Below are 24,742 nucleotides of genomic sequence, written 5' to 3'. Positions count from 1 at the left end.
GAATGGACGTCCCAGCAGATTCAACCAAAGTAACTGTGTGATATGTTCTGACTCAGACTCTACAGGCCTTAGTTAACATCTTAATTTTTCAAGTTCATGACCCCACAGTTAGAAAAAGACTAATCAGACTTCTGGAACAATGTCCTTTGGATAGACCAGATCGAAGTGGAGATGTTTGGCTATAATGCACAGCACCACATTTGGTGAAATCCAACCACAGCATACCCATACCTACTGCCAAGCACGGTGGTGGAGGGATGGTGATTTGGGCTTGTTTTGCAGCCATGGAATCCAAGACCAAAGTATTCTAGAGTCAAATGTCAGAGTTGGGTCGTGCACGGACAATGATGTGAAGCACAGCAACAAACCTGTGAAAGAAATACTGAAAAAAAAGAGAAAAACCCATCCATTGATGAGAGCGTCGCCGATTTTGAAATGCTTTGGCAGGACCTTGAGAGAGCTGTGCATAAAACCAAACAATTGGTGAACTGAAGAGAGGTTGTATTGAAGAGTGGGACAAAATTCCTCTGCAACAATGTGAGAGTCACACAAAAAATGATTTCTTTAGATTATCTAAAGATGGTTGTACAAGCTCTTGGATCATCAAGTGTACTTCAGTTTCACAGGACAGCACAGTCTTATACACAAGACTATATATATATGAATTTGCAGCTTGTCTGGAGTACTGCGTTTACTGCTTTCTTTGTAAGCCATGAAAATGTGGTGTTGAGCCCAGATTTGAAATCCAGTGACCCTGAAAGTGAAATGGCAAACCAGAATTGTGCCTTCACTCATTTTATTGTTTACAACTGAGCTTTTCCTACAGTGACGGTTTCCCAGTGTGGAGCGGTGTAGTTCCTGCAGAACTCAGGCAGAGGAGGCCAGAGCACTCAGAAAATATGTGCTGCATCTCAGCAGTATTAACATTTATGATATGTAAAGCTTAAGTGAGTTTTGCGTGTGTGTGTGTGTGTGTGTGTGTGTGTGTGTGTTAATATGGTAAATATGTAGCCCAAGGATGACACACATTCATTGTGTAGGAAATTTGCATTTAAATTCTTCATGCCAAGCTTTAAATAAACTCCCTGTTAAAAGCAGATTCAAAGTTGAGCTTCCCAAAATAAGAGAACGTGACATTTCACTTACCTGGACCATGATTCAGGGATGTGAATAGGTTTGGTTTTATTACCCAGGCACCGTTACCATGGATCATCTACACTTGTAACTAACAGCAGCCTTCGTTACATGCATATGAAATCAGTCACTGACATTTGTGTGTGCTTGTGTGGTTTCTTCTGTTCTTTTATTTCATGATAAAATAAAACATTTATTTTTGAACCAGCCCTTTAACATGACTCATTTCTTGAAATACAAGGGGAGCCAGAGTATTTTGGGCCTTCTCTGGCCATACACACATGCACGGACAAACCTCAAAGCAGTTTTACAAACGTTACCAGTGCGTGGCGAGGTTGGATGACTTTCTGGCTTATTAGTCATTTCTCTTTAAATCCAACCAGTCAGTGTAACCTGAATCTGTTGGCACAACCAGTGGTAGGTCTTCACCCTCAGCTCTGGTCATAGTTTGTCCTTTTCTTAATGATGCACCATTCAGATCACACACTTGGTTAATCGTCTGCACCTGGCAGGGTTTGGATGTTTTGCTCAAGGGCACTTCAGAAGGGCTCACACGTGTGGTTTTGATGCAGTCCTCCAAGAGGAAGGCTGTTCAGTTCAAAATTTAAGGTTCCAGGCTTAGGCTTCCAACCACCAGCAACAGCAAAACGGTGATGCTTGGGGGACTCGGGGGATTGGTACCCTTACCTGTCGATGCTTCCAGTGAAGGTGCTGGAATTCCAGTACCAGCTGTGCTACTCCCACTAAATTCTGTCACAGAGGCACGTTTTGTTGCAGCAGTTGTTGTAGTCTCTGTTACACCTCCAGCATTTGCTTCCAGTGTTCCTCCAAGAGACACTCCATCTTTGGGAGACTGCAGGTCTAAGACATCCTGGTCTTCTGTCTTATACCACTGGCACTGGAAGTCTTTCTTCCAGGTTTCAGCTGGATCCGGTTCAGCTGTCTTAGTGTCTGTGTCCGGCAGATCCGTGGCTTTCGCTGCCTCCACCTGAGACTGATGGCAGAAAATTATGTTATCAGTAACAAACACTACTATATTTACTCTCACAGGAAATATTGCAGTTTTTTGGAGTATTAGTCTAAAGTTTTCTGCACTTTAAGAACTACTCAACAAAACTTGACACCTTCTCCACACTTTTCTCTTCCCAATGATGGAAAGAGAAAAGTGTGGAGAAGGAGAGAAACTGATCGGACAGCGCATCATAGTGCAAATAGACAATGACCCATAGCGTCCTGCAAAATCAACCCAAGAGTTTCTAAAGGCAAAGAAATGGGACATTCTTTAAGCAACAGGTCAGTCAACTGATCTCAAGCCAACAGAGCGTGATTTTCAGCGACGGAGGAATAAACTGAATACAGACAGTCTAAAACAAGCAGCAGTGGAAGATGACTGCAGTAAAAAGATAACAGCATCTCAAGGGAGGAATCCCAGCGCTGGGTAATGTACATGGATTTTAGTATTCAGACTCCAACTGATTTTCATCCAAGTGTTAAAAACAATCATTAATATAATATTTAAAATTACATTAGTCTAACCTTTTGATTTAGATCCTCTGAAAATGGGGGCTATACATAAAAACAGCTGTGCTTCATATTAATGAAGTTAATGCAAAATTTTTCGAAAACCCTTGAACTAAAGCTGAAAGTCTACACTTCAATCACATGTTGATTGTTTGATTTAAAATCCAATGTTATGGTGAGCAGAGGAAAAACTACAAAAAAGCATCATTGCCATTAGGTGTATGCACCTAACCGTGTGTACTGAGTGTTGTGAAATCCTGATCTAGTCATTTACAGAAATATAACACGGTGTTCCTGCTGTGGAGGATCAGACTCCACTGCATCCACCTTCTTTGCATCTTAGCTGCCGTCTTCTTGTCTGTTGAACACAGAATATCCTCAAGCGGTCAAACTCCCTGCTGTTTTTGTTCCCTCTGAGATTAGTTTATATTCCCCCTGATAAAGCATACCTGGTTTACTTTAAAATTTTCTTCTTCAAAATTAGCTTTTATGTTTCCAACTTTTCAAACATGCAGCAGGTTAGGAGCGTGCATCACTGCGTCCCTGTAAACTACAGTAAGCAGACTTTGTGAATCAGTTGTAGAAATCTAGGTTTTATTATATAGCCTCTGGTACCACAATGTGTTTGTCAGCCTTCTCCACAAACATGATTTCACTGCGACTACTACATAGTTCATTCCTGACATGCAGGAAGCTGAAGTTTAAATGGCTTTAAATAGTATTTTCTCACCTTTTCAGCCACTGTGGATGGAGGTGGGAGATGGAGATAGGCAGAGCTTTCTGGATTTTGACGGACACATCTACCTCTTCCTTGACAAAGGGAGGCTGAGCAGAGTCGAGCTGCTGTGGTAACGTTGATGGAGTAGGGTCCCAGGACCTTACGGACAAACTCAGCCAGTTCCTGGCACTCTCTCTGGAAAAAGAGAGGCAGTTTGATGTAAACAGGAAAATGGACGAAACTCTCTTAAAGTTTCCTTTATGAAGTTAAGCGTTGTAGCAGACCACAAAAGTTGTAATGCAAACATAAAAATATATGGGAGGCGAGGAGACCAGTTGCCGGAGAGGAATGTTGTCTTATTCGTGTCTGATTTAGGGTTGTAGCTCCAATCACTAATGCACCCCCATACTTTGATATACCTTTATTAGTCCCACATTAGTCTTCCAGCCAACTCAGGTGGCCTTGCATAGAATGGGAAGAACAGTCTAAACACAGTCCATTATCAGGGTGTTGTTGTTCAGCTCCAGCCTTGAGACCGCAGCTGGCGCCAAAGGGGTATCCGTATGAAGTGATGGTGGTTTTTACGTTAGTGCGAACAGCTCATGAATTTCAAAGCTGTTCTAACAGTCCGACACTGGTCTCTCAATCTCCCGTTGGAGAGCCGCGAGCTTCTCCATGATGTTATCAAACTTACACTCCGTGATGTTGTCATTCTTGTGCTCAAAGAGCCGATTCTGAGAACTCACGACTGCAGTGAGCTTCTCCAAGATGTAATCCAGTTTGCACTCAGAGGTGTTATTCCGAGCGAGCCCCTCCAAGATGTAATCCAGTTTGCACTCAGAGGTGTTATTCTGAGTATTCACGGCAGCCGTAAGCTTCTCCAAGATCTTATCTGTGCTGACTCAATAAGCCCATTTTGAGAAACTCACGCCTCGTCCCATCGTTTCAGTCCCAGCGGGCAGCCTTGTGGGGGTTTGAACAGCCGGTTCCGCTCTCTTAATTCTTCGATAAGTCAGAGCCAAGCCAGCTCCGATCAGCAAGAACCTTGTTATCATGGTTCCGAATAGGTAGATATCTTCAGCACTCAGGCTCACCCAAGCCCAAACTTCTCATTGAGAAAGGGGTGTCAATTGCATTCAGGGACCAGTTGATCAAATCCATAATTCTCTTGTAGGTTTTAGAGAACAGACAGTGAGAGAGTGTTCCAGGGAAAAGTAATACAAAAAACACGAGACTAGACAAGGACACAAGAGGCTAAGCAGGGAAGCTAAGGGAGGGGAGGAGAGGAGAAAAGTGCGACCGCCTTCGTCAAGAGCAAGAGCAGAATTTTGATACCATCAGGGATGCAGGTTTTTGAACTGAGTGCTGATCACAAGTTGAATTGTTCTGCTTATTTTCATTCCCGAGGACAGAAGCCATTTTTTCTACACAGATTTTCGATTCCTCTGACCACAGAAGAGTTTTTCACTTTCCCTCAGTCCATTTTAAATGAGCTTTGGCCCGGAGAGGATATGTGGATTGTGCTCACATATCTCTTTAACCTGGATTTGTAGATGGCCGGGTGAGCTGTGTTCACGGACGATGATTTCTGGAAGTGTTCTTGAGCCCATGCGCTGATTTCCATGACAGAATCGAGCCTGTTTGTAATTCAGGGTTGTGTGAGGGCCCAAATATTATGACCATCCAGTACTGATGTTTGGTCTTGTCCCTTCCACCCACACATTTCTCAAAGTTTTTGGACTCTTTTTGATGATATTATGTACTGTAGATGATTCGATACTAAAAGTCTTCACAGTTTTATGCTGTGGAATGTTTTCCACCTCTCTAAGACCTAAGATATACCCAATCACGTTACTGACCTGTGGCCAGTTTACCTAATTAACCTAATGTTTCCCTTTTCTAGACGTTTGCTGCCCTCACCCCTGCCATCACATTTAAACTGAGCCAATGTTTTTTTTTAAATTTCCAGTTTGACATATTTTTATGTTCTACTGAAGTAAAATATGGGTTTATGAAATTTGCAAATCACTGTTTTCTGTTTATTTATATTTCACACAGTGTCCCACATTTTTCAGAAGTAATGAGGGTGCAGAGCATGCTGTGGTCTTTATGCACAGTGTGTACCTCTGTTTTAGTCTCACTTCTCTCCCACACGACAACTCCTGCTGTTCCCATGGCAGCACTTTCTCCTACGCTGCTGACCAGATCAGCCTGTAACAAAAAGACGAAGAAAATGTGCAATAAATTAAGCCATGAAAGGTCAATACAATGGCTTTGTAATATTCAGTGTATATTACAGTGGAACTATCTGTTTATTAAGCCATGAATCATAATCCCATAAGGAAGCTGTGAAGCAACAGAAAAACACATTTTCTGAGATTACATTTTAAACTGGAATATGTCACTGGAATTAACTTCTGCACTTCATCTGTTTATGTTTTGCTTGACTATTTAAGTAAAATATGTTTGCTGTGCACTACAAGTGTATATCATTGTATCTTATGTCTTACCTGTGATAAAAAAGTGTTAGTTGAGGCATAAACACTCTTAACAAGAGGAAATACTGGAAGGTCAAACTCTGCCCCGCTTGCAGAAGATATTCGTAGTGCTTCCTTTATTTGACTGGATAAAAAAAGTCTGGCTCCAGGTGTCCCACTCTATAAAAAAGCAAACATAATGCACACACTTTTAACAGAAATAAACGGTGTCATCTTGTGGTGATCAAAGCTCCTTTTCCAGGTTTCTTCTTGACATGGACATGTGTTTACTGTGCAGCGTTTTAGAATTGAAATTGGTTGGTCTTTGTCAAATGCAAAAACACTCAGGTTTTTTTGGCTCTTCTCGGTACTGTATCTCTGAGCTCACAGAGATGTTGGCATGACAGGTAAAAGGTTTCAAACCAGACGTGACCTTCTTCTTTTTTTGGTTTTACACTAGGAGCTGCCTTTCTACAGTCGGGTAGATTTTGACAGCCCAAGAAGTGAAACTGAGCTGGAGAACAGTTTTTGGGACTTGTTCTCTTCTCCCTAGTTTTCCCTCTGCTTGTCTGACAGACAAGCTGAAGTACACATGACAGTGATTAGGTTTTCAGTGCTTCCTAAACACAATGTTTTCTATTATCATAGTTTTATCATACAAATAAAGGTGGGTCATAATAGCAATACATAATAGCAATTACAAGCAAATAAAACTGTTCACTTAAAACATACACGTGGAAAAGTTACTGACCTGCAGCTTCTCCAGGGTGAGGAGAGGGTAGAGGGCAGAGCTTCGTTTCCATAGCCATGAAAGCTCATCATTAAGAGCCATCTCTGCAGGGGGGCACTGGCCGGTGTAATTGGCTAACATGGTTTGAGTTGGGTCGCTATTGTAGCAGCTAGGGTAAGGGGAAAAGCCCCATAATGCTTTGGGTCTTAACCTTTTGACCTCCCGTAGAGTCTCCATCATTACTGACTGGGCTGCTGCCTCGAAGTCCACCTGTGAAAACATGAGCAGATCTTTATGTCTTTTAAGGGGAAATTTCTGTTTTGTGGTCTAAAAAGACTTTGGGCACGTCATCATCCCGACACATTTTATTTGATGATAAACAACAAAATACAACACAAGATGACAGAAATGTACAAGCAGGTCTTATCAGCTCAATGAACAGGACTTCTTGGCAGTATCAGCAGTATTTTTTTGACACTTTGTTACTAGTAGTCTTTTACAAAAGCACATAATTTATTTCCATTTTCTTAGTTGTATCTATGAAAAATGCCAAATATAACACAGTTTGAGAGACATGAAGTTGTACTTTTGCACCAGCAAGGTGATTCCTAAACTGTTATTGGAATAAAACTTGGTATATGTTAGCCTTGTGTGCAGTGTGTCCTTAACACATTTGAGGATTTGGGGTTTGGTTTTTTTTAGCCACACAGTATCATCTAGACAGCATCTAATTGGCACCAGGTTTATTTTTGAGTGTGATAATGATTCCAAACACACTGCCAATACAGTAAAAGCTTGGATGGATAGAAAAGTACACAATGGAACACTACAGTTGATAGACTAGCCTCCCCAGAAGAAGCCAACCCATATGGAAAAGAAATAGCAAAAGCATATATGATTTACTCATGAAAGTGGCCACTTTCTCATTACTTTCATATATTTTTTTAGTAAGTATACAAAACATACAAGTTTCATTATATAATTTTTCAAGGGATCTTATATGTGTTTTCACTCTTGTATGCTTTTCATACAAGTTTCATACAAGACAGATAAAAACTTTATAAGATTTATATATATCTTTTCCATATGGGAATGCACTGATAAACACAACTCATCTGCGACACATTTCTTTGCAATAGGGGATTCGACACAGCTGGTTGCTTATATTCCTGTGTAAAAGCTTGGTCACTGAGCGCCTCTGTCATTTTGCAATTTAAATTACTTTCCTGCAGCAACTATGAATTTCTGAATTTCTGTTTCAAATCTATGAGGTTCTGTCTGGACTGAATGCAAGTAGTTAATGTAAATTTCTGTTTAATATGAATTTCTTTGTATGTACATTGTAGTTTTGGTTGTGCTGCAGTTACCAGCCACTGTTTACCCAGTAGAACTATAATGTTATAGGAAGAGACCTACAACAGATCAAAATCAATATATATATATTTAAATACATTACCTTAAAATAATTTATTAAGAGTTTACTACAAATAGTTGATACTATAATTTGATTGACATTTTATTAGCAATATTCTCTGCCTTTACTAAAATGCCTCTTACCATGCTGGCCTTGATAGTACACCAAATACATCTGAAATCTCTTTAGCAGTTTTATTACATAAATACAACTGCTTAGAGTTGCTAAGTGTGAATATGTGGTTAAAATATCTTATTTACACCTATTTATGTTCACACAAATTGTCTAAATTAATGCAAGTTGTGTATTTTCTAAGGCCAGGCTGAGGTTTAAATGATAATCTCTCTGCTACAAAATGATGCCAAGGATCACTTTGTCCAAGTGAGTCATCACATAAAATACAGTCACGAGATAAGTACCAAATTTTCAGTCTGACTTTCTTCTACATTTTCCTTCCTCACATTTCCTCATCGTCTTTCTCTTTATAGTTTATTACACTGTTACTTTAAAATCTTGCCTGCTTAATGATGCAACTTTGGTGTGATAACCAAAAGCAAAATAGACCATAGTGGGGCTTTTAGTAGCAGTATTTCTTTTGAATTTTTCATCAAACATTTTTTCTTAAAACAAAGTTGGCTTCTTCCCAGTTTGCCCTGAACTTTAAAATGAACTCATCTTAGCATTTTTACCTTTTCACCATCTTTTCTTCGTGCCATAGTGGCTCTTTATTTCTACCACCTTGGACTTTCCTTACCTTTGACCACTTCTCCACTTCTGCAGGGGTCCAGTTAGGAAAAAAACCCTTGAGCAGTTTCTTTGATGCCTCCACATATAACGCTTGCTTCTCTCGACTCCGCGACCACTGAGGGACCCACTCACCCCAACGCAGTACCCCCAGACCAAGGTACCTTGGGGCAGGTAAAGCTTCCTCTAAGTCCTGCTTCATCTTCTGGAGGTGAGTTTCCAGCCGTGTGTGCTGTGGTAGTCCCCCATTTATTGGCGTGTCTATATCTACAAAGTAAGGGTAGTTCCCCAATGTATCTTCATAAAAGACAGCTACACGGTTGTCCCGTTCCATCCCGAAAGAGCCGGGATCTGGCCGACCAGAGCAGGAAGAATCAGGGATACCCCAGAAGATAATAAAAGGCTGTCCAGACAGGAGAGGGGGGAAGGCTGGCCGCGGTGGAGCAGCTGTACAGATGCCAGCAAAGGCAGCAATCATGAGGAAAAAGAGAGCTGATAAAGAAGCAGAGTGAGTTCTGAGATGGTAAAGTTTCAGTTTTGGTTTTGGCTGTGGGTCTTGATGAGACCGAGGCTCAGTCCACGCCATTGAAGCAGTTCCCTCTCAGGTTCTCGTCTCCTTGAGCCCCTCACAGCAAATCATGTTCCTGGAAAACACAAAGCAGGAGTTAAACTTTATTCTATAAAGAGATGCAGTTGCTAAACAATGTCACCATCAAGTTGTATGCAGCAAGTGATGAACAAGTTATTTGTTGTCAGTTAGTTGTTGAAGGTCATTTGAGCTCATTAGAGCAACTTGAAACATTAAGAATGGTCACTGGGGAATAACCTGTCCCAGATATCTGTGGATCTTAAACATGTATGTAAACATTCGAATTGGCTTTCCACTTGTTTGATGATGCCCTCATGGTGCACTTTACACATCTGCTTGAGCTCAAGAATACTCACCACATGTTGGTGAGAGACACTAAACATAACTTCTATTTTACAAGGAAAGTCCAGAAGGAAAGAAACCCACCACCCATGACCAGATGTGCTCATTGACACTGCATCTTCTCAGGACTGTAACTGGCTTGATGGCCATCTTTTTTTGCAGTTGTGTTCATTTTGTTGCAACAGTTAGGATGGGAAACTTTGATCTTATTTGTTAATACATAAGCTTTGCTGATTGCATTTAATAACCAGTACTGATTATTATCAGTCAGAAATGCTGAAAAGGCTTTTTAAGGTCTAAATGGTAAAATTTAGATTTCATGTATCAGTCACATTGTACAAAACCTGCTCTTCTTCTTTTACACTGACAAAATGCCCAATGACTAACAGCACAGTAAAATACATTGTTTCATAGATACATTTTCTGGGTTGCAGGGTTTCAAGCAGTCCAAGCAGAGATGTCTAGATGTCCCTCTCCTTTGCCACCTACTCCATTTTGACTGGAACGACAACGAGGAGTTTGTATAATCACGTCTCCCGGCTCTGCCTTGGGGATTCCTGCCAGTAGGATTCCCAAAAAACACACACACTAAGGAGGTGCTCAGGAAGCATCTTAATCAGATGTCTGGACCACCTCAGCTGCCTACTATTGGTTTGAGTCCCCGTGAATGACTGAGCTTCTCACCCTACCTCCAAGGGAGACCCAGGAAGAACCTCATTTTCACCGGTTGTGTCTGTATTATATTGGTCACTACCCAGAGCTGTCGTTCATTGGTGTGGAAAGGAACGTATAGGTCAACCAGTAAATGGATAACTTCGCTTCACATTCAGTTCCTTCCAGTACAGCACTGCTGCAGACGTTGCACCAATCTGTTATCAGTCTCCCACAACCTTCTTTACTCCCATGTGAACAACACCCCAAGGTACTACTCTTCCACTCGGGCCAGCAACTCAATCAACCCAGAGGGGGGACTCCACCTTTTTCTGGCTGAGATCCATGGCCTCTGACTTGGAAGTGCTAATTCTCATCTCAGCTGCAAACCACCCCAGTGCAAGCTGGAGGTCACGGCTTGCTGGAGCCCTCAAAAACCATTGCAACAAGCAGGCACAAGATCCTGAGACCAACAGGTCACATCTGTAACCCACTGTTGCTCTCAGAAAGAGACCTCAATCAAACCCATAGCCTCTTTTGATATTTCTACTGCAAGCTTAATACAGCTCTTTTTGATTGATCTGATTAACCCCCTGAAATCCTGAAGGTGCACAACACACAAACACACATGGCACCAGTGGTTTACGCTGAGTAGTTGAGAATCTTGTTAGGTTACAAGAGTGTTTGGTTCTGAGAGAGTAGATAAGAAGTTTCAAATATTTATTTCACCCTTAAATTCATTGATGCTATAAACACTTTTAAATAGTTTTGCTATCTTTAACATGGAGTAAAATATATTTTTTTTCATTTTTAACACTCTTTTCCTTAAAGTAACTTTATGAGTCACATTTTAATTTCTATTCAGTGTGACCACTGTGTGACTCACTCGGCTAATTTGGATCATAATGAAGTGCTAATATATGCACCAAATTATCCCGTCAGTTCAGATAGCTAGAGAAAACTGAGGGGGAAAATAGGAGAAAATTCAAGTCTAGTTAGTGTAGGACCACATTTAAGCATATGTTTGCCTCTCAGCCTTTAAAGATTTTTTTTTTTTTGTTGTGGGACGCTTTGTTTTAGATTAACACAATTCAAAGCGGCACAAGAGGTACTGCTTTTGCTTCCTGCCAGTGAATGTGCATGAAGTTTTGGATTGTTTGAGTAATTACCATAAGAATATAGTGATTAAAAGTCTAAACTGGGGTGAGTGAGTGGCTTGCTCAGGAATAATGAACTATGAATGCCCGGGTATCCTTTTACATTTCTGTAGAAAAGGAGGGGAGAGCAAGATCTCTTGCAGCTTCTTGTTAAAACAAAAACAAAACACACACACACAAACTAGAAAATAGAGAACTGTCCATGGAAACAATTGTCCAATTGGGAGGGAGAGACACTGTTGTTGTACTCTGAAGGAGTGTTGTTCAGCAGGCAGCGCAAGATATGAGCTAATAAGAACTGAAAACAGCACTTGTGTTGCTTTTTTGTGTAGGCAGAAAAACTGATAATGGAGGGAGACTCTACATTGCTAAAAGTGGCAGAGGAATACTTCTGCTGTGACACCATAGCATCATTATCTGTGTGAACTGACACAGATCTGCTCACGATATAAATACAAAATATAAATTTTTAATGGGGGTAAAGATGCCAGGCAAACTGTCTATTAAATTGGTAGCATGCAGAGATATGTGACTTTAGACAATATCACTGCATCTGTGCCCTAGCATAAGGAGTGGATATATTACACGTTGTTTTTGGGTTTGTTTTTTTTTTGACATTTTAAATCATCAAATTTTTGCCTCCAAACCCTCGTCTTGGACCAGGACCGACATGCCAGCGGTGGATTTGTCTGTGAATCTATGTCCACTCAGTAGGTAGAGACTTCACACAAGGTAGCCATACCCTAAAGCGTACCCTGCTTTATGGTCAATTTTACTATAAATTGGAGTATAATTTACTAAATTAAAATGATGCTGTGTTCAACAAGATTTGAGGCTGTTACAGTATTAAATAAATTAAGAAGTGGAGCCATTTTTTCCTCATAGATTTCTTGGAGCCAGGGGTTTCTTACACATTAGCACATTAGCACACTCATCACACCAAGAAGCAGTGTTCATCTTTTATATACAGTGCATATATACAGAGCATTGGGCATGGATACTGGGAACTTGAGATTTCCAATACTGGAACTGTTTGTCTGTGGAAACCCATGCTATAAAGTTTTTGTATGATGTTAATGCCAAAGGACATGAGCGATGCAGTTATTGAGTCAGCAGAGCACTCGTGACTTTTATGCATTATGCACCTCAGCACTCAGTGACCCCCACACTTTACATGGACCCTCACTTTGTGGGTGACTTACTGTAATTCCTAAATGCCTCTAATTTGCAATAATACCACTTACAGTTGATTATGGAATATCTAGTAGCACTTAGGAACAAACCATTACTACACAAATGTTCGTAAAGACAGACTGCATGGCTAGATGATTTTTATAAACCTGTTGCCATGAGACTGAAAGCACATGAATTCAAGAATTAGGACATGTGGCCCAATACCTTTTGTCCATTTAGTGCATGTCTCTGCAGAATTGTTTTCTTTTTATGCATTTATGCTGATCCTACTGAGATACGGCACCTCTTCTGCCAGAGGTTGTGGTCAAGGTAGGGAGAAAACCATTTATCCAGTGGAGCTCTTGGAATAAAAGAAAAATATTGTTTGGTCTTTAGGAGCAGTGAATTGTACTGGTACACAGTAACATGTTCTGGCAGCTGTACAGTTTAAAAACTGCAAAGCAACCTGACAGACTGTGTGCACATAAATAATAACGAATAGGGCTAATCTTTCTAATCTTAAAAGTACGACAGCTCTTAAACAAACATAAAAGCCTTCAGGAGCCCATTAGTATGTATAACAAAGGTAAGAGTGTCATCTAGCTGGATGTTAGGCCTTTTGTAAGAGGTAATCCTCTCGAAACGAGTGCCATCCTTTTACAGTTTAAATCTAAATTAACAAGAGAAATCTGCAATAACTTAAAGGAAGTTTGTCAGTTTTACTTCACTTTATCAAATTGTGTCCAATTCCTCTGTGTTAACAAGGGCTTGTTGCATTCTTGTGCTTTCCAGACGTTATCTTTTTTTTTTTTTTGTTCACCAGGTGCTTGTCACATTTTGGTGAAAAATGTTCTAACAATTGCTTGTTAGCAGTGGCAACTCTTCTCGGGAGCACAGATAGCTGCATACTCTCTAACAAGCCATTAAAAAGGGAAATGTCCCACTATTTGAGTGCCTGCTGGGGACTAAGTAGAATTTTAAATGCCACCAGCTTCCCGCAACATTTAATATGCTGCTTGCAAATAAATGCATAAGGATGTCACAGCATCCACTGCCCTCAATACTTCTATACATCTGGTGGTTTTAATTGTCGATACATTTGATCGACTTAGCCAATAAGAAACGTGAAATTAACATAACAAAACTGGAGCGTGAGGTATGGCTGTCCGTCAGGTAATGTCTGCACACACCCCCGTTTGAACAAATAACACAAAGTACAGTGTTTGCACAGCTATGATAGAAAGCTACACTATATGCATTTGTGAAAAACATAGAAAACACTAATGTATTTTTAAACAGCAACTTAACATCTTATCCCATCTCAGATGAGCCAGTTTCGAGAACATTTCCTGCTTAACTATCTCAGATTTGCATAAAAATGTAATGTTGATAAATGTTAACATTTATAAAGATTGCTGTGGAATTTTAGATTCACATCAAATTATTTTAAAGATTCAAGCCTCCCTCTGCGCATTGAAATCGGAGAGTGAATGTGAATATCTCAAAAAAGTGTTAAAGCCTGAACATTTCAGCTATCTTTCTTATCATCAAAATGAATCAATGCCTTCCTGATTAAAAATAAAAAATAAAAAAAATCCAGCACTCAAAGTCACATACAATACTTGAGCATACATAATTAAAGTGGCATTTGTGACAAACTTGTAATGATATATAAAGAAATTACACAATACTGTAAAATAAAGCTTATAGAATACTTTCGTTGTGACAAAAAAGAAGAAAATGCCATTTTCATTCAACTTTCAAGATGGTCATTCCATCGTGAACCATCGAATTTTTTTAATGTTTTTCTTTGATTTCCCTTTTTATGATCCAAGGTTTGGACAGTTTCACAGAAATCGTTACGGCCGAGCAGAAGGCTTGGTTAACTTCAGACAGAATGAATCATTTATATGAATTCATCATATTCCTGCTTTAGTACAAGGTATTCAAGTCATTTCATTGATTTAATGTAAACTAAACTGCGTGGCCAAAAAATAAAAAAAATAGAAATCACCACTTGGATTTGAGATGAATAAGTTGGCTGGCTACAGATCATTTAACCCTAAGTGATGCGGTAAACAAGAATCATGTTGGAAAACATACCAAGGGATTGGACCTTAACAGCTGTGTTGCCTTAAGAAAACCACTTATCAGTCAGTGTGGTAGGACTTGACTTAAGCGGTCAAAGAAGTGCAGGAGACTGATGCTGTCCAGTGTAGCAAGTGATTTATTCACCATTTTGTGACCCAAACAATATTTACAAAGAAACAAATAAGAAACTCAACTCTATAATTAACTCAGTTCAAATAAACATAACTGAACTTAAATCAAGGGAAATTAAGGTCAAACTGCACACAGCTACACTGACCTGGTCCTCTCTCCTCAAACACCTGAGTTCTGCTTAAATAGTCCACTTAACCAAACGATTTCTCCTCTGGACTATTCCATTCAGTAGGTAAGATGAACATAACGATATTCAAACCTCCACTACTACTCTTTACTAGCAACATAAACTTTATGGTGTAATCAATACATATTACAACAATAAGTCTATTTCTCCATAAACACTCTAAAATCAACTTTATGAAATTACAAGAATTCTTCCCCTTCTGCACTTGGTCTCTTCCTGTGACCTCAGATTAACCCAGAAGCTGTAAAGCAGGAAGTAAAACTACATTTCCTCCTTTTGTTTCTGGAAGACAGGTAGGTAAGTTTAAACAATACAAATTAACAGTTGAAGTAAATAACAACTTAACAAACTCGTAGAAATTGATTTAAACCAAAGATGTTATATTATATAATCTGTAAAAGTGCAAAACATAAACATGTTTGCCTATTGCAGATTACATGTGAAATATGGTTAAATCAAAACAAGAATGTTAACTAAGAATATGGACAAATGGTGTTCTCACCCACTTTGTCACAGTCAGCCGGATTTGATAGGGTGCAACGGGAAAAGGTGATGTGGTCTGAGGAGTCCAGATTTTTCCTGTTCCAGTCTAGCTTCAGCAACAATATATGCTCAAAAAGTAAGTTGGCTGACTCTGAATACCGATTCTACAGGTGTGTCCATCAGTGGATTTTTGCTCTCCTGATGGCTTCTGCATGATCCAAGATGACAATAGCTGAATTCATTAGTCTCAAATTGCAAAAGAGTGCTTTAGGAGCATGAATCATCATGGTCTGGCCACCCAGAATCCAGATCTTAATCCCATTAAAAGTCTTTGGGATGTACTAGAGAAGACTTTACTCTGTGCTTTTGATGAATCTTAGCTTCTAACTGCAGACACCTATAGTAAAATTTGCTAGAACCTCATATATTCCAAATATTTTCATAACAATTTGTGGGGTGCACTCTAAAATACAACCAAAGGTCTTTTAAAAGATGTGTCAGTGGTAAAAAGTGAAAGCATTTGCATTAAGTGATGTAATGTATATTTTACAGAATGAACTCCCAATCACATGTTATTGTTTCAAGGTATTTTAGTATTACAACGCTGGTCTCTAATTTATTTATTTATTTTTACCATAACCATAATCCAATAATACTCTATATAATCCTGTCTGTCTGCTAGTAGTGAGTGGTAAATGTGTTATCCAGCTAATCTGTCGTCAATAAGCCTTTGTTTATGTTAACTCTTCTGCTGTCTGGGATCCTGAACCCTCCACCTCTACAAGCAAGTAAAGGGCACTGCAGCTGTAAGGGTTACATGTACTGTTTGCCCCCAATGTGTCAGCTTTATATTACACAAAAGATTTGCACAGGAAAAAAAAAAGAAAATTAATGCTTTGTGTGTATGGGAGGTTGATTTCCTTTTAGTTGATAGTTATAGTTTACTTACACTGCTGTTTATTCATAAAAAGTTTCCTTTCTTTACTGGGTCTTTCAGCCACAATGGAGTTAATGAATTTATTATAAATCCATCATTTTCAGTGATTTTCTGATGTGTTTCTTGAGATTTTTTGATCTCACATTTCATTTGTCTGCTCGTGTCCCGTGAAAGCTATCATGCTGTGCCAATCACACAAGGAAATCTGTTATTTTTACCTGCTGAGACTCAGATTTGATCTTGTCATCATCAAATAGGTAAAAAAAATACAATTAAAAAAATGCACTTAATGAATAAACAATCCATTAGAGCAAGACATAACAGCATAAAATATTAAATTTAGATTTCATTAGAAAGCCTGGCAACTGTAACTTGTTATCTATCTTTGGTACTGACTACTTCAAGTTGGCTACAGTTCAGTACAACAGACTGTCTGCATATTAGAAACTTGCTGTCCTTTTTACCTTTAATTTGGGGCTGCACTGTCCAATCTGTCCTGGTGTGCTTTTGCTCAATGAAGACAAATACTGATATTAGTCAATACGGACAGGAAATCAGCCAAAACCACAGTAACAATTAAAAAACCCATTCATATGAAGCACTCAATTATTTATATGATGATAGTAATGACACACGTTGGGCAGGAAATCTAAAGAGCAGGGGTGGGCGATATATTTCCCCATAGGGCCACATGACAACCTGTGGCCCCTGGTGGGTGGGCACAGGTTGTCATGTTGTGGAAAGCCGCACTAATAAGCTGAACTCAATTCTGCTCAATACTAATTTGGTCTCTTTCTAAGCTTATGGATCCGGACTTCCACATTAGAGGTTGGAGAGTAGGAAACGACCTCAAGAAGGTGAGGTGAGCATTTTCCCCACTTATTATTAACCACGGATGTTGCCTAACGGTAGCCACTTAGTGTGGGGACTCACTCTAATGTGAGTCCTTCCTGGTAGATGCGAAACATTCAGAATGATTGCCGCTTTTGTTGGTGTCGTTGAGAGGCAGCTTGTTTGTGCGTACAAAAAATACAATTTGTATTCTAAAGGTCAAGTCACTTTTATTTACATTTATTTAAAACAGCAGAAGGTGACCCAAAGATGCATTGGCATTCCTGGTGTCCAAACCCCCAAAAGACAAATGGTGTTCTTTTGTGTTTACTCAGGTTTACCTCTGTTACTTATAACATGTATTCGCTTGGAGCTCAAGGTGCTTTATTATGCACTAAAAACAAACAAACAAAAACCTTTAAATTAATACATTTTTTATAAGTTTAACAGCTAGTCAAGAATTGCCTGAACTAATGACTACCGACTGAGAAGGCTTTTGTTCAGGAGTCATGCTACTTATTATTGCAATACAACACTCAAAATAAGAAAAAGATTTTAGAAAAGATTGTTATGCACTTAATGTTCCTCAAAACATCTTTTTTTATTTTATAGCAATATCTATATATTTTCATAGGAAAATAAAACGAGATTTCATATTACACATCCGTTGCCCTTATTATTATAGTTATGGAAATGCAAACTGTCCAATGCAGTTCTGAATTTTTAGACATGCACTACAGGGGCACAATATCAAATAGTAATGTATAGAGTCATATATATATATATATATATATATATATATATATATATATATATATATATATATATATATATATATATATGTATATATATATATATGTATATGTATGTGTGTGTGTGTATATATATATATATATGTTTGTTATATACAATAACAAAGCACACACGTGAATCACACACGTTGGATATAAAAAAATAAATATAAGATTAATGAAAACTTTAACATAGTTACTAATCAGCTATCAGGATATTTATTGTTAAAATACTCTGTAACAATTGAAAGTTCCCCAGTGACGACCTTGTACATCGTTAAATTGTATCAGTATTTACCAGCGTGACTACTGATATGCAGCATTCAATTATGGGTCTCTAAATAAAACTTTTGATATTCAAATACGTTAATAAATGCCCAAATCTGCTCCTGTCTGTTTACAGTATTATAAACCTTTAATACATTTTTTGTGCTTACATATTTGTCATATTTGTTGAAAGACTTTTAAACGACATCACAGAAGTTTTTTTTTAATGTAACAATGATGACTACTCTACATTTATTCAAAGTTCTAGTGTGTAAAATGACAAAATATTATGCACATTATCGTGGATTCTCTAAGTGAATGGCATGTAACTCAGGTCTGCAGATTTTGTTTAAAAAAAATGTCTACAAAGACACTACTGCGGTGAAACCAACTACTGCTAAACTACATGTAACTTTTTACCTGATACCATCAACTTGTTGATATGGTAACTTGAGGCTAAAACATTGTTGCCCGCACCTCAAATACATGCTTTTGCTAAATGTATTTGCATTTTGGTTTAAATCATTCTTTTTTTTATGTTAAATAAATAAACTTACCAAACAAACTTACCAAGACCAACATTGTTCCCGTGTTTAGTCCTCACACACTGGACAATGTGAGAGTTTCTTCCTCCGTCTTCAGTTTTACTCCTTAACCTCCCATAGAGAAAAAACATGGAATCCCGCTGGATTTGCGATGGCATGGATGAGCTGTGCATGTATAACATGCAGCAAAAAAGTCTGACATCCAGAAGGGAGAGAGCGAGGAAGGGAGCAAAATTACAAAATTTCACAGCAAATCTGAAAGGAGAGAGACTATGTATCAGGATGAGGAAATAGAGGGTTGGAAAATCTAACAGAAAGGAAAAAAGAAAATAAAAGTGTTAAAAAAAATTCAGAAAGAGAGGCTAGACATTGACGGTGCGTTCGCCAGATAGAAAGATGCGTGGGCAGGAGTGTGTGTGTGAATGTGTGTGTGTGTGCGTGCATGTTTGACCTCGCCTTCACAGCCAACTTAAGCTTCCTTACTAAAAGTAAGCGGGGTCAGTGGCGTCCATGTCGACTCACATGACCAGTGACACCGACTGTAATCCCATAATCCCCTGCTCTACCGCTGCTGCTCTTGGCTGATTAAACACCCATGCTGTGGAGGATCACACCTGTCTTCCGTCTTTTCGTCCTCCCTCTTCATCCTTCCTATCTTCTCCTCTTCCTCTTCCCCTCAGTCACCTTTCGTGCTCTAACCTACCCTAAACACAATTTGTTTTGTTTAACTTCCTTTTAACTTCCCCTCTCCTCCTTTAGCCATCCCTCTGCTCCAGCTCGCTACCTCCCACCAAAATCCCTCTCTCCCTAATCTTGATTCTTCCACGTTTGACTCTGTTGATCCCTGTTTATCTAGGGTTCACAGGGAGACACCAGCTTTGTCTGGCTTGGTGTGATGCAGAAATAAACTACTGTATCCTCTTTCTCTATGTTTCTTCCTGTGCTCACGTGTGAAACGATGAGCAGAAAGTAGATAAACATCATTCAAGTACCCAAGGTGGGCAGGTATGTACAGACCCTGTCAACAACATTAATCCTCGACTGATAGTAGCAGCGTGATTATATGAACGCATATGAAAAGCCACTTTTAATCTAACTTGGGATAAATCATGCATCAGTGGACCGTCTTGTATTTGAGGCTGATTACATTTAAATGAAAAAACTGTGCATTTATATCCTCCAATTTTCCACATTCGTTCCTTTGTTTAGTCCTCTCTCCATCATCTTTTTCTTCATTGTCTTTTTTCTTTTTCCATTTTATCGCTTATATGTTTCTATCCCAACCCTTTATTTAGGCGCCATACCTTTCACATTCCATTTCTCTCTTTTTAGCTCCCTGTCATTTTTTTCCATTAGGGCTGTCACTGCACATAATAGCTAATAACCTGGTCAAAGAATACCACCTGTTCTCTCGTACTCCTTCTGTAAATTGCGCTTTCTTCTTGCTGTTGGTCTATAGATTTGTGTAGTCCCAGGCTCTGTTTCTTTTCATGCTGCACAAAGCGTTCTTAGAATATTTGAAACTTCCTTTTGCAATTCTTTTAGTTGCTTCATTTCATCCTCCCCTGCTCCTAATTTACCTCTCTTTGTTTATTTGTATAGGATAGGAATTGGTAGCCCTTAAATATTAGGTCTTAGTTTAGCCAATATGGATAATTCAACTATAAAATTATTGGATTAGTAGGGAATTCTTCAACCGTTTAAATGTCTTTTAGTTGTTATTATTATATAATTCATACAATTTAAATGCAACTCCATTTATGATGAACACATTCTAAACGTATCAATAATTTACCACTGAGTTACAACTCTGAAAATACCATATATCGAATAATCTTTTATGTATGAGCGTTCATTCTGCATCTTGATTGTGAAGGCGTACTTTTGTGGAGTTCAGTGCATTGCTTACAGCATCTGATACATAGCTGCTCCTACATCTTATAACCTCTTTTGGTAATTCCCACTGAGGCCTTCTGCACTAAAAATTCCCGCATCGCGCTGTGGGGAGCTAAGGATAAAAGCATCCACCACATGCCATGCTGTGTATCTTTATCTCAGTATCTGCGCTGTATCTGTGTCACGTGCTTCTGACTTTCTCAGTTCTCCGGTTGTTGTATCTCTTCTGCATGCTTCTGAGGTTTTGTTCCATTCCAGTCCTGATAGATCACATAAATCTCTGTGTTCATAGGGATGCTGTTGTCAATGCTAATTTTTTTTATTTATTAATAACCTGAATAAAACACTTGAAAATACACATACATACTCACATCTATACTTTTTTTCATTTAAAAAAAAATATTATAACACATGAGGTAATGACCCCAAAGCTAAATGCATGCTGGGAAATGGTAGCTATCACAGCAGCATGTCAGCTACCTAATATTTGTGCTATATTCATCATACCTTTCGTGAATTTCAGTAGCTTGCCTCTTTTTGGACACACTACTTAGCTCGAAATAAGTCACTTCCTCATTTGAGAAGAAATAATAAATTAATGTTAAAAATACACCTGAAAAACTGAAGTTTTTTTTTAATATATTTTAAAACATAAACTTGTGCTCCTCAGACTTTCACTGTGTAACAGAGAACCAGTGGCCTGAGGGTCATTTTTACCTGCTGATTCAAATGGATCATCTTCTTTCGCTGCAGGGTGTGTGCCAAAGGCGCAAACTGCATTCACACAATCTCTATCTCGGCAAGACATGCAGCATCTCCTTACTTCTCCGCCAATAGTATTTTAATTTTATGGTGAAATTCACTGTCAGACGAAAATGAAAAGAGAAACACTGCTTAAAGCTGAAAAACGTGACAGTCAGGGACCACACCAGTGAACATATCAGAAAAATAAAATGGCAATACTACATACTTAGCCTGTTTACATTGTTGCAGCTTTTCATAATCCTTCAATATAAAGATAATTATTTGGATCACCTGGATGAGAAAACTTAGGCTAATTGTTTTGTGTATGTTGTTCTTTTCATGTGCTGATAATATTAAGCTTTTACTTAAGTACCCATAGCCCAAGTTGAAAAATCACTATTCAGACCGACTTGTTGGTCAGTCGCACTTTTTTGTTAATTTTAATTTTAAAAAGTCTATGAACAAATAAGTACAGTAGTTGGGTACTTGTTGAATCAACATACCAGTACTGATACAGGAAGTGGGAAGTATTTAAATAATAATAAATACATTTTTTATTTATATAGCACCTTTCAAGACAGAATCACAAAGTGCTGCACATAAGATTACAAGTCATAAAAAGATTTAAAAAGAGAAAATAAAACGGGCAAAAAATGAACCAAAAGCAGTTTTATAAAGGTGAGTTTTGAGTTGTTTTTTAAAAACAGCTACTGAGTCCACAGTTCTTAATGTTTGGGGGAGAGAGTTCCACAGTCTCAGGGCCACAGTGGCAAAAGCTCTGTCACCCTTAGTCCTCCTCTTAGTATTTTTTAAAGCAAGTAATCCCTGATCAGATGACCTCAAAGACCTGCTAGGGACATAGGGCTGTAGCAGATCAAAGATGGAGGCTGGTGCCAATCCATGCACAGCTCTGTAGGTCAAGACCAGGATCTTAAAATTTACTCTAAATTTAACAGGAAGCCAGTGTCACTGACTCATTTTCTGTGTAGTGAATTCTGAGTATGGTTTGTGTGACAGAGTGATGTGGGAGCCTGGAATATTGTTTTAGTCTGCAGCTGCATGAACAAATAATCAAAGCCAGTCTTCAGTGCTCTGCAGGGGGACATTAAAATGAAAAGTGGCCTTACCTCCAATCAAGAGGCTAACCAAAAATATGATTCTTTATACGAGAGCCTAAGAGTAAATTAATTACTGTTTTCGTTGTACCACCCTGCACTGATTTGTAAATATTCATATTTGAGAATCAGGGGTGGCCAACTTGAGCAAAATTAGCACTTAATTTTAACTCTTCAAAAATCACTCTTTGTGTTTTTTAGGAAATTGATTCTGAGGTTGAATGGGAAGGTGGGGGAATCATGTGATCCTGAGTTTAGCTTCTTGATTCAGTATGTGGGGTTTTTTGTCAAAAAATGTTGGTAATTAAATTTGTGACTGATCATAAATAAATTCCAAAACTTTGTAAGCTACATTTAATAAATAACAACTTTATATTTAATGAAACTTTATTCCTCATTAATAATGTTTAAAAATCATTAATTATAGTTTATATCTACTTATCTATTCATTATATTTTGCATGCTGTCATAGTTGATGAGTTCCGTTATTGATCAGTGAGCCCATCCTCGTTCGGTGGCTGTCAAAGTTACTAATGTCCCTCAGGTACACATTAAGTATTCTAAAAACCACATATATCCATAGCTGAATTAGTTACATATGAAGTGTTTTGATAAAGCTCGCATGTATTTGATGTAAAACAGTGATCCAACTGTGATGAACATGTGGGGGGAAATAAGGAAACTTTAGCAGCAACCTACATAGCTGCAGCTCTACTTATTTGATACTGCGTGTGCGGACGTTAAACTGTAGGTGTGAATTTATATGTACAGTATGCATGCCTGCAGCCATAACACATGTGTAGGTTTTTTAAATAAAGTTTTTAGACTCTATTATATTATGCCAGTGCTTCTTTTGATTCCTTTCATTGCTCGTCTGGTTTCATGTATATCGCACGTAGACCTGTTTATACGTACAGCGTGTTGTACTGTGTATTATGCTGCCATGACGAGTTCTTCAGCCCTCTCTAAAGTGAAGCAGATGGAGCATTCGGAGGACACAGATTATGTGCAGTTCACCAGCAATACCTTAAGGTTAAACCAGTGTTTCTCAAACTGCTGAGCATGCTTGGGTTAAATTGGGATTTGACAGCTGGAAGAACCCTAAGATCCCAAGCTCAACGGCTGTCAGAAGCAGCGGATACGATTCTTGTCAATGCAAAGATTTTTAAAAATGATATTTAATAATATAAAACACTTTGTGTCTTTCTGTGGTATTTGAACATCTCCAGGATGCAGACGCTACCCCGAATTCTAATTTGCACAGTGGGAGTCCTTGATAAAACACTTATGTCATTAAGCGTCTGTGCTCTGTAATGTCTGTTCTCTTACCATTGCTGGTATGGATTCCAAAATAAAAAAATAAATAAATAAAGTGTGCGTATGTATGTACATATATGTACTTGTGTGTGTAGATATATATGTATGTATATGTATGTGTGTTTGTTACTTGTAGTTATTACTGCCTGTTACCTGTGGTAATGCAATTTATAATTTATATATTCTGTATTCAGTTATGAAGGCTCTAATTGTTGGTTGCGAGCTGCCGCTTAGATGCTTGTATGTGCGCGGAGCTGTTGATGGGTCTGTATGCAATGATGGGCGTAGCTGCGGGAAGTTTATTGTTTTTTTTGTTGATGAGTGAGTATAGGGGTGGGATTTAATAAGTTTTCTTCGTCCCACTCCTTTTTCAGGCAATTTTTGTTTTTTGTTTTGTGTATTTTATGTTCAATATAGGTATTTGTTGTGCCTGAAAATGAATAAATAAATGAAAAAATGAAAAATGAAATATAACAGAGAGGGATGCTGGGTTGGGTCCTGTAAAGACATGTTGAATCATGGGATGGAAATTGTGTTAGAAGGGTTTTATGCACGCAATAACATCTGAAAAATGAAGCCCAGAACAGGAATGGAGCAGAAATAAACACATTTACAGCCGAGTGCAAAAAAAATAATTTTTGTTTCTGGTGCTAATTTCCTCTTTCATAACAGCTGTACCTGACAGGAGTCAATTTAGAAGAAAAAAAGGTGAATCCACCTGTTGTTAAGGCTCTGTGGAGTGGGGTTTTTTTAACA

The 24,742-nt window shown here is 38.5% G+C and overlaps 1 protein-coding gene across 2 annotated transcripts; it reads right to left on the bottom strand.

The window, feature by feature from the left end:
* Positions 1–1,043: 1,043 nt before the first annotated feature.
* Positions 1,044–19,513, bottom strand: LOC147305157 (hyaluronidase-1). Of its 2 annotated transcripts, none has more exons than XM_086277379.1 (7): positions 18,927–19,513; positions 8,749–9,382; positions 6,602–6,850; positions 5,884–6,030; positions 5,498–5,584; positions 3,386–3,568; positions 1,044–2,128 (listed from the first exon to the last, which is right to left on the bottom strand). In XM_086277379.1, the coding sequence occupies exons 2-7, from the start codon at positions 9,322–9,324 to the stop codon at positions 1,739–1,741; spliced, it is 1,632 nt and encodes a 543-aa protein (XP_086133505.1). In that variant the 5' UTR covers positions 9,325–9,382; positions 18,927–19,513; the 3' UTR covers positions 1,044–1,738. The 2 variants fall into 2 exon arrangements, with proteins under 2 accessions (XP_086133505.1, XP_086133504.1); XM_086277378.1 differs by having other exon boundaries at positions 18,940–19,513.
* Between the last annotated feature and the right edge of the window lie 5,229 nt (positions 19,514–24,742).

This window comes from Aulonocara sp. 'chitande type north' Nkhata Bay, linkage group LG20 (genome assembly GCF_057382095.1).
Source record: "Aulonocara sp. 'chitande type north' Nkhata Bay isolate Kocher_YH1m ecotype deep benthic linkage group LG20, A_spYH_male_GT1.1, whole genome shotgun sequence".
NCBI classification, from domain to species: Eukaryota; Metazoa; Chordata; class Actinopteri; order Cichliformes; family Cichlidae; genus Aulonocara; species Aulonocara sp. 'chitande type north' Nkhata Bay.
This window is presented reverse-complemented; position numbering and strand designations above follow the sequence as displayed.